The sequence below is a fragment of the Danio aesculapii genome, chromosome 11, assembly GCF_903798145.1.
Source record: "Danio aesculapii chromosome 11, fDanAes4.1, whole genome shotgun sequence".
Taxonomy (NCBI): domain Eukaryota; kingdom Metazoa; phylum Chordata; class Actinopteri; order Cypriniformes; family Danionidae; genus Danio; species Danio aesculapii.
In genome coordinates, this window is record NC_079445.1 from 46,079,796 (window position 1) to 46,090,995 (window position 11,200).

At 37.8% G+C, this 11,200-nt stretch overlaps 1 protein-coding gene across 1 annotated transcript in view; it reads right to left on the reverse strand.

Moving 5' to 3' along the window:
- Positions 1-11,200, reverse strand: part of pfklb (phosphofructokinase, liver b) — a 29,583-nt gene extending 18,383 nt beyond the window's left edge. Inside the window, exons 1-6 of the mRNA XM_056467806.1 lie at positions 11,011-11,200; positions 7,775-7,848; positions 7,602-7,679; positions 4,659-4,848; positions 2,093-2,258; positions 231-275 (exon numbers count right to left, since the gene is read on the reverse strand). Coding sequence (XP_056323781.1) covers positions 231-275; positions 2,093-2,258; positions 4,659-4,848; positions 7,602-7,679; positions 7,775-7,848; positions 11,011-11,092 — 635 coding nt within the window. The 5' untranslated portion in view covers positions 11,093-11,200. The remainder of the gene's footprint in view (positions 1-230; positions 276-2,092; positions 2,259-4,658; positions 4,849-7,601; positions 7,680-7,774; positions 7,849-11,010) is intronic.

Consider the following 11,200-nt stretch of genomic DNA (forward strand, 5'->3'; position numbering starts at 1 on the left):
AATCTCTCACACTACACAAACACACTAAACAACCACACACACTACACAATTACACATTATACAATTACACACACAATCCCACAGGTACACACATACACAAACACATAGTACACTACACAATCACACATTCACACACAACTCTCTCTGTTTTTTTCTCACACACAGTACACAATCACACACACACACACACACACACACACACACACACACACACTACACAGGTAACATACCCGCAGTGTCGGCCCATCACCTCCAGCACAAACGTCCTCTGATGACTGAAAACAACACACAAGCATAACTATAGAATAATTTAGTGTGTGTTTATGTGATTACTTGTGTGTGTTTGCATATGTGTATTGTGTGTGTGTGTGAGTGTGTGTGTGTGTGTGTGTGTGCACAGTGCATCCAGAAAGTATTGATAACGCTTCACTTTTTCCACATGTTTTTATGTTCCAGCCTTATTCCAAAATGCATTAAGTTCATGTATTTCCTCAACATTCTACACACTATCTCCCATAATGACAATGTGAAGAGTTTTAGAAATTGTTGCAAATTTATTCAAAAATAAAAAGCTGTAAATCACCTGTACATCAGTATTCACAGCCTTTGCTCAATGCTTTGTTGATGCCCCTTTAGCAGCAATTACAGCCTCAAGTCTTCTTGAATATGATGCCACAAGCTTGGCACACCTGTCTTTGGGAATTTGTGCCCATTCCTCTTTGCAGAACCTCTCAAGCTCTATCAGGTTGGATGGGAAGCGACGGTGTACAGCCATTTTCAGATCTCTCCAGAGATATTCAATAGGGTTTACATCTGGGCTCTGGCTGGGCCACTCAAGGACACAGAGTTGTTGTGAAGCCACTCCATTGATATTTTGGCGGTGTGCTTTGGGTCATTGTCCTGCTGGAAGATGAACCGTCACCCCAGTCTGAGGTCAAGAGCACTCTGAAGCAGGTTTTCATTCAGGATGTCTCTGTACATCGCTGCATTCATCTTTCCCTCTATCCTGACTAGTCTTCCAGTTCCTGCTGCTGAAGAACATCCCCACAGCATGATGCTGCCACCACCATGCTTCACTGTAGGGATGCTATTAGCCTGGTGATGAGCGCTGCCTGCTTTACTCCAAACGTAATGCCTGGCGTTCACTCTAAAGAGTTCAGTTTGAGTCTCATCAGAGCAGAGAGTTTAGTTTCTGATGCTCTGAGAGTCCTTCAGATGCCTTTTGGCAAACTCCAGGCGGGGAGTGTCTTCCGTCTGGCCACTCTACCATACAGGCCTGATTGGTGGATTGCTGCACAGATGGTTGTCCTTCTGTAAGGTCTCCCTCTCTCCACAGAAGAACGCTGGAGCTCAGACAGAGGGACCATTGGGTTATTGATCACCTCCCTGACTAAGGCCCGTCTCCCCCGATCACTCAGCTTAGATGGCCGGCCAGCTCAAGGAAGAGTCGTGGTGGATCAATCATCTTCCACTTGCGGATGATGGAGGCCGCTGTGCTCATTGGAACTTTAAGAGCAGCAGAAATGTTTCTGTAACCTTCCCCAGCCTTGTGCTCCAGACAATCCTGTGTCGGAGGTCTACAGACAGTTCCTTTGTCTTCATGCTTGGTTTGTGCTTTGACATGCACTGTCAACTCTGGGCCCTTATATAGACAGGTGTACGCCTTTTCAAATCATCTCCAATCAGCTGAATTGAACACAGGTGAACTCTAATGAAGCTGCTGAAACATCTCAAGAATGATCAGTGGAAACAGAATGCTGAGCTCCATTTAGAGCTTCACGCCAAGGCTGTCAATACTGATGAACATGTGATTTATCAGCTTTTTTATTTTGAATAAATTTACAACAATTTCAAAAACTCTTTGTTCACATTGTCATTATGGGGGATTGTGTGTAGAATGTTGAGGAAATCAATTAATTGGACCCATTTTGGAATAAGGCTGGAACATAAACAAATGTGGGAAAAGTGAAACTCTGTCAATACTTTCCAGATGCACTGTACGTGTGATTATTTCTGTTTGTGTGTGTGCATATGTGTAGTGTGTGTATATGTGTTAAGAGTGTGTGTGTGTGTGTGTGTGTGTGTGTGATACCTCTGTGCAGTGGTGCTGATGGCATCAATCACTTCCATGATCCTGTGTAAAGCAGAATCAGCACCGATGGTCATGTCCGTCCCACAGAAATCATTATCAATGGAGCCCACCAGACCCACAATGTTCAGGTGTGTGTGCTGCTGCGCCAGAGAGGCGGTGATGCGCCCTGAAACACACACACACATGCATACACAGGTTTGTTTCACTGAGGAAATTACATTGTCATCCCATTGTCTCAGGTTAATGATGGTGTCTCTAAGTTTACCCCTGCACAACCCTCACACACACACATCTGCACGTCATCACACACTGATAAACACAGCTACTGGATTATTTAGGAGCACTTTTAGCATGTGAGGAGCAGTCAAATGACCACTAGTGGGTTGTTTTCATTTACCACTATATCATTGAGCCAGCTAAACCTGTATACACACACACTGACTCTTACACACACCAGCACATGCACAAACTCACACACTCTCTCTCTTACACGCACACAAACACACACATACTAGGTGCATCCCAAATCGCATTAGCTGCATCCTAAATGGCACACTATACATTATGCTCTGTGTACGTATGCACTTACACACTCAGCAGCACAGTATGTGTGTGTAGTGTTGTCCCAAATGGAGCACTGATGCTTGTTTTACTAAGCAGAAATTTAAGCTGTTTGCCTGATGTCGTTTGGCGGTCACCATATCAGTGAAATCAATGACCAAACTACCAAATAATAGGGGAATTATCAACCTACGGCACACATGACGTCACACGGGTTAAACCGCGCATAGCGGTTGCAAAAAGAGACCGGTTGCAGTAGTAAACATGTCCAAAAATTGAAAGTCCAACAATAGAAAACGTAACATTTACTGTACACCACACTGCTTTAATGCCAACTGCAGACGTCTTTGGCTAAAAGGGAGCTGAATGGAGTGAGGACCTCATTATAAATGCTGGACTCTGCAGTTGTCATGTTATATCAGGTGAGTTCCCGCTATGCTGAATCAGACACATCACTGGTTTTTGATTGCAGCAATGATTTCAGCAGAAACAGTTACATATGGTGGAAGGGGCGGAGCTATCGGGCGCTCATGTTGGATTACTGTATTTATTCTGGATTGTGAAAGCAGAATTCTCCTACCAGAGTGATTATAGCGCCTCCTGATGGTGAACGCGGTTATACTCATGGCAGGTTTATTTGGTAGTTTGGTTATTGATTGATTGTGCTGTTGAGTGTGTAAGTGCACAAGTACACAGTGCATAAGTGCCTAATGTGCAGTATAGTGTGCCATTTGGGACGCACATACTGTCTCTCTCTCACATTCTCTCACACACACTTTCTCTTTCTTTCTTTCTTTCTCTCTCTCTCTCTCTCTCTCTCTCTCTGTCTCTCTCTCTCTCTCTCTCTCTATTGAGATGCAGTGTTTCTCAGTGAGGCTCTTGGCAGCTGTTAATGAGACTCCAACACAAACACTGCTGATGGACACAGCAGAATCTCAATCAGCTCCATCTGAAACTCAGCTGAGAACCGCTCCCGCTGCAGGAAATCAACACACTCTGGGTCGGTTTCCATGGCAACATTTCGATGTTTGTGACAGTTTTAACAACAAACCTGAACACACACACACACACACACACACACACACACACACACACACACAATAACTGAAAGGACACTGAACTTTGAAATAATATAAACTCTCTGGCTGTACCTTTTGTACTTGAATGTGTCCCTGTGAGTGTGTGTGTGTGTGTGTGTGTGTGTGTGTGTGTGTGTACCTTTGTTTACATGTATGCTTATTTGTGTATTTAAATGCATTTTTGTATTTAAATATGTCTGTGTGTGTGAGAGGGTTAAAAAAAGTGTGTGTGTGTGTGTGAGAGATTAAAAAAATATGTGTGTGTGTGTGTGTGAGATTAAAAAAATGTGTGTGAGCGTGCGTGCGTGCGTGTGTGTGTGTGTGTGTGTGTGTCTGTTTGTCTGAGTGTATATCTATGTGTGTGTATATGCGTGTCTGTGTGTCTGGACATTTGAATGTATTTGTGTGTGTGTGTGTGTGTGTGTGTGTGTGTGTGTGCGTGTGCGTGTGTGTGTGTGATGTATATGTGAATGTATACATGTGTGTATGTCTGGATATTTGTGTATGTATGTGTATGTGTGTGAGTTTGAGACTGTGTGGGTGTGTGTCTGGATACTTGTGTGTGTCTGTGTTTGCATGTCTGTGTATACATATGTATATGTGAATGTATATATGTGTGTATGTGTGTGTGAGCATGTCTGAATATTTGTGTATGTATGGGTGTAAGTTTGTGATTGTGTGAGTGTGTGTGGACATTTGAATGTATGCATGTATGTGTGTGTCTGTGCGCATGTCTGGATATTTGAATGCATGCATGTATGTATGTGTGTGCGTGTGTTTGTGTGCATATGTATATGTGAATATGTGTGTGTGTGTGTGTGCGCATGTCTGAATATTTGTGTATGTATGTGTGTTTGAGTGTATCTGTATGTCTGGATATTTAAATGTATGTGTGCTCATGTTTGTGCGTGTGCATGTGTGTGTACCCTGCTGTACAAGCTCCTCCAGTAGGCCTCTCCACTCGCTGCGGAAGGTGTTGGCTCCGGTCAGGCTGCCGTCTCCTCCACACACACACAGGTTGGTGATGCCACGCTGCAGCAGGTGAAACGCCGCCGCCAGACGACCCTCATGTGTGGTGAAGGCCTTACAGCGGGCACTGCCGATGATGGTGCCACCCTAATCACACACAGACACACACAATAATTACAGCACTGTTACACACGAAGCTGGAGAATGAATCATGACCATATGAATGCACTTTCAATTAATCAACTGCAAAAGGTGTGATATTGAATGATGTAAGGCAAGTTTATTTGTACTGTGATACTGAATTATATAATGTGATAAATTGTGCTATTCTGTGATACTGAATAACATATTGTGATATATATATTGTGATGCTGAATGATTACTGTGATATATTTTGATATAATGTGATATTGAATGATATACTGTGACATACTGTAATAACGAATGATATACTATGACATTGAGTGATATACCATGATATATTGTGATATACTGTGATAATGAATGATATACTGTGATATATTGTGATATACTATGATAATGAATGATATACTGTGATATATTGTGATATACTATGATAATGAATGATATACTGTGATATATTGTGGTATACTGTGATAATGAATGATATATTGTGATATATTGTGATATACTGCGATAATGAATGATATACTGTGATATATTGTGATATACTGTGATAATGAATGATATACTGTGATATAATGTGATATACTGTGATATCGAGTAATATACTGTGATATTGAATGATATACTGTGATATATTGTGATATACTGTGATAATGAATGATATACTGTGATATATTGTGATATACTGTGATATTGAATGATATACTGTGATATATTGTGATATACTGTGATATTGAATGATATACTGTGATATATTGTGATATACTGTGATAATGAATTATATACTGTGATATATTGTGATATACTGTGATATTGAATTATATACTGTCATATATTGTGATATACTGTGATAATGAATGATATACTGTGATATATTGTGATATACTGTGATAATGACTGATATACTGTGATATTGAGTAATATACTGTGATATTGAAAGATATACTGTGATATATTGTAATATACTGTGATAATGACTGATATACTGTGACACAGTGATATACTGTGATATTGAATTATATACTGTGATATATTGTGATATACTGTAATATTGAATTATATACTGTGATATTGAGTAATATACTGTGATATTGAATTATATACTGTGATATTGAGTAATATACTGTGATAATGAATAATATACTGTGATATTGAATGATATCAAATGATATACTGTGATATAATGTGATATACTGTGATAGCGAATGATATACTGTGACATTGAGTCATATAATATGATATGGAAAGATATACCATGATATATTGTGATATACTGTGATAATGACTATTATACTATGATATTGAGTAATATACTGTGATATTGAAAGATATACCGTGATATATTGTAATATACTGTGATAATGACTGATATACTGTGACACAGTGATATACTGTGATATTGAAAGATATACTGTGATATATTGTGATATACTGTGATATTGAATTATATACTGAGATATATTGTGATATACTGTGATAATGAATGATATACTGTGATATTGAATTATATACTGTGATATATTGTGATATACTGTGATATTGAATGATATACTGTGATATTGAGTAATATACTGTGATATTGAATTATATACTGTGATGTATTGTGATATACTGTGATAATGACTGATACACTGTGACACTGAATAATATACTGTGATATTAAGTGATATACTGTGATATTGAATGATTTACTGTGACATTGAGTCATATACTGTGATAATGAATGATATACTGTGATATATTTGGATATACTGTGACAATGAATGATTTACTGTGATCTTTTGTGATATACTGTGGTATTCTGTGGTACTGAATGCTATATTGTGAGCTATATTCAGGTAATCTGAGTCTATATGGCTGTATGAGTGCAGACGAGCTGCTGTAATCTCAGATTTAATCATCTGACGCTGTAATCTCTGTCAGTCTCAGTGTGTATGAAGGACGATGCTGACACACAGCACACTCTGACAGGAGAATCTCTCACACAGAGGCCTTTCAAAACACATTATAGCTTTGTTTTTCACTATTCAGGATTCCTCACAATCTGACAAATGATTTCTACATTTAATAGCATGCTAAATATTGATTTTGGATCATCTTTAAAGAATCGCAATCACAGATTCTTAATGCACAACTTCCCAGCTATTTTTTTCAGCCAGTTTCATTGGCAACCTTACTATTTTTTTTTTTATTGAATGCTAAATAATCATTTCAATGATAAAACATACCCAAAAAATGCCTTGCCTGGAAACAACTGTTTTTAAATTTACAAGTTGCATGTCTTGGTAACATTAATTAATATTATTATTATTTAATTATTACATTTTATTATAATAATATAGCATAATATTTATACGATAGTAATAATTTTTTACTTTAAATCTCATCATATTTTAGGGTTGGCAATAGTGGAAACTAAACTTTTATTTCAATCATGGTAAGGTTTCGATTCAAATTTAACTAGAATGATTGAAAATAAGTGAACAGAAATAAATAAATACATAAAAAACAGCTGAAAATTAAGTCAAAAACCTTAAAATCTGAAAAAATAAACTTTAAATGATTCTTATAATCGTTGGATGACATTGCCAGGCCCTGAAATTAGTTTATCATTGTTTTTTGGTCGTTTCCATTAATATTGTATTGCTCTAAATTAATTTATTCATGTTTCCCAAATAAATGCTTGAGGAAAAAGAAAATAAATAACAGTTTCTCTTTATAGTCCTCATTTTTCTGTAGTTTCTCACACTCACCAGCTGGATGATGTTGGTGACGCTCTGCCAGTTCGCCAGTTTAATGTGATCTCCTCCATCCACCAGGCCTTGATAACCCTGAGAAGCGCGCACACACACACACACACACACACACACCTGTCAGTGCAGTGTCTGTGCTCAGAGATTCAGTGTAGGGTATAAACGGCTCCTACCTCATATATCAGATAGACTTTAGCTCCCACAAAAATGCCCATGCGTGTTACAGCGCGAACCGCAGCGTTCATACCTGCAGGAGAACACGCACACACATGCCAACACACACGTCAGCGTGCATTTCACTCCGCCACTACTGTTGTTGTTTCCACCATGAACTATTTCACAATTCTGTCCTTTTTTTTTTAGTTCTCGACTCTGAATTCCTACTTCGTTTTTGAAATTCGGAGTTTGCATCTTGTAATTCAGACTTTTTTCCTGGAATTCTGAGTTCATATCTCGAAATTCTGATTTTATTCTCAAGATTTTGACTTTTTTTCCTGAAATTCTGAGCTCTCGTCTCTGAAAACTGACTTTCTATTTCTATTTCTGAGTTCACATCTCTGAATTATTACTATATTTTTAAATTCAGACTTTGCATCTTAAAATTCAGTTTATTTTCCTTTAATTCTGAGTTTATTCTTTCATTTTCTTTCAGCTGAGTCCCTTTATTCATCAGGAGTCGCCACAGTGGAATGAACCGACGCATGTTTTACACAGCGGATGCCCTTCCAGCTGTAACCCAGTACTGGGAAACACCCATACACACTCATTCACACACACTTGTACACCACGGCCAGTTTAGTTGATCAATTCCCCTATAGCACATGTGTTTGGACTGTGGGGGAAACCGGAGCACCCGGAGGAAACCCACACCAACACAGGGAGAACATGCAAACTCCACAAGAAACCTTCTTGCTGTGAGGCCATAGTGCTAACACTGAGTTCAAATCTCAAAATTATGACTTTATTTTAAGAATTTAGCTTTTTTCCCAGGAATTCTGAGCTCTCATCTCTGAAAACTGACTTTATTTTTCAGTTCTGAGTTTGCATCTTATAATTCTCACCTTTTTTCTCTGGAATTTGGAGTTTATATCTAAGAGTTATTACTTTATTTTTTAAATTCTGTATTTTTTTCTGGTATTCTAAGCTCTAATCTTTGAAATTGAGTTTATCTTTACAATTTTGAGTTTGCACCTTGTAAAGTTGACTTTTCCCCAGGAATTCTGACTTCATTTTCTAAATTCTGACTTGCGTCTATAATTTCATAGAGTTCATATCTCTGAATATTTTTAAAATTCTGAGATTCATTCATTCATTCATTCATTCATTGATTTTCTTTTCGGCTTAGTCCCTTTATTAATCAGGGGTCGCCACAGAGGAATGAACCACCAACTTATCCAGCATATGTTTTACGCAGCGGATGCGCTTCTAGCTGCAACCCAGTACTGGGAAACACACCCATACACACTCATACACTACGGACAACTTAGCCAACCCAATTCACCTGTACCGCATGTGTTTGGACTGTGGGGGAAACCGGAGCACACGGAGGAAACCCACGCCAACACGGGGAGAACATGCAAACTCCACACAGAAACGGAAACTGACCCAGCCACCGCGTTGCCAAATTCTGAGCTTGAATCTTGTAATTCTGACTATTTTCCCTGGAATTCTGAGTTCATATTTTGAAATTATTATTATTTTTTTTTAAATTCTGTCTTTTTCTCTGGAATTCTGAGTTCATATCTCAAAATTAAGATTTAATTTTTAGGATTTTGCCTTTTTTTTCCTGGAATTCTGAGCTTTTATGTCTGAATTCCTCCATTTATTTATTTTTTATTCTGAATTATGACTTTATAGAGTTTTTGTCTTGTAAATTGGACTTTTTTCCTCTGGAATTCTGAACTCTCATCGCTGAATTTGGACTGTTTTACATTTATAAAACTCTCACTTTGCATCTTAAAATTTGATCTTTTTCCTAAAATTCTGAATTCATATGTGAAAACTCTGACTTTATTTTTAAAGTTCTGAGTTTGCATCTTATAATTCTGAGCTCAAATCTCTGAATTATTACTATATTTTTTTAAATTCTGTCTTTTTCCCAAGATTTCTGAGCTCTTCTCTGAATTCTGAGTCTGTATCTTGTAATTCTGACTTTACCCCGGGAATTCTGAGTTCAAATCTCAACATTTTGATTTAATGTTTAAGAACTGATCCAGGAATTCTGAGCTTTTTATCTGTTAATTCTGACTTTATTTTTTAAAATTCACAATTCACATCTAATAATTCTGATTCTCCTCTTGGTATTCCAAGTTTAAAAATCACATTTCAGACTTCTGTCTTCTTCCACTGTTGAATTCTGAGTTTGCATTGGTTTTATATTTCTGCCATTGTTTTAAAAATTTAAAGCTAATATCTTGGAGTTTAGTTTTTTCCTCTGGGATTTACAGATTTCGTCTCGCAGTTCTGATTTACTTTTGTACTTTTAGTTCATATCTCAGTATTCTGACATCACTCTTTAGTTAAAATATTGCAATTCTGAATTTAATTTATAATTTTACCATTTTCCTTGGGATTCTGAGTTTATATCTTACAATTCTGAGTTCTTAGTTGGAATTCTGGTGTTTTTATCTCACAATTCGGATTTTTTCCCCAGGAATTTGGAGTTTACATTTCACAGTTCTGACTTTTTACACTCAGAATTGAGTGTTTACATCTTAAAACTATGATTTTTTAACTCAAACCCTTAGTTTGGATTCTGAGTTTCAGTCATGCAATTCGGATTATTATTTTTTTTGTCAGAATTTTTAATTGACACCTCACAGTTCTCCAGATTCTGTCTATTTATTTATGTTTAACGCAACAAATCTGATAAATGAGCTAATCTACAATCTTAGCCTACACGCAGCAACACAAGCAATGCACAATTAGCAAACAACAGATTTAGTCAAGCAGGAGATGTGCATGGACACTAGTTAGGGGTCATGAAAGTGGTATTCAGATGTGTTACATAACAGTTCAGTTCATGCATTACTTCTGCCCCAGATATTTACTCTATAACCACTCCAAAACACAGTAAAAACTCAAAAAAAAAAGGAGAAAATGAGTGTAAAAACGCCTGTGCATTGTGTTGAGTGTGCTTGAGGAATCCGCAATGCAGAAGCTCAGCTCTGAAATGCAGCTGTCAGATCCTCTACAACAGGTAGTGTAAAAAACACAGTATTTACACACATTTTCTACATGCAACACGTTTGCATATTAACATTAGTGCATCACAGACAAGTTTAAACTGCATTACTGGTCTGAAACGCGTTTATATTGAATAAATCGCGTCAGTAAAGCAGAAAGAGTCAGTTGTGTTTGTCATTTTGTCGCTTTCTGGACTTTATCTTTGTGTTTCTGCTGTTTTTACCCTGCGCGTCCCCGCCGCTCGTCAACACGGCGATGGCTTTTCCTGCCCCGCTCATCCGCAGCTTCTCAAAGTCCACATGCATGATGGAGGATCTGCAAAATCTACCGATCACCGACAGAAAAATCAACACCGACTCCTCTGAAAGCTCCTTACAAATCACCGCACGCAGCGCACGCACTGAGCTTGAGCA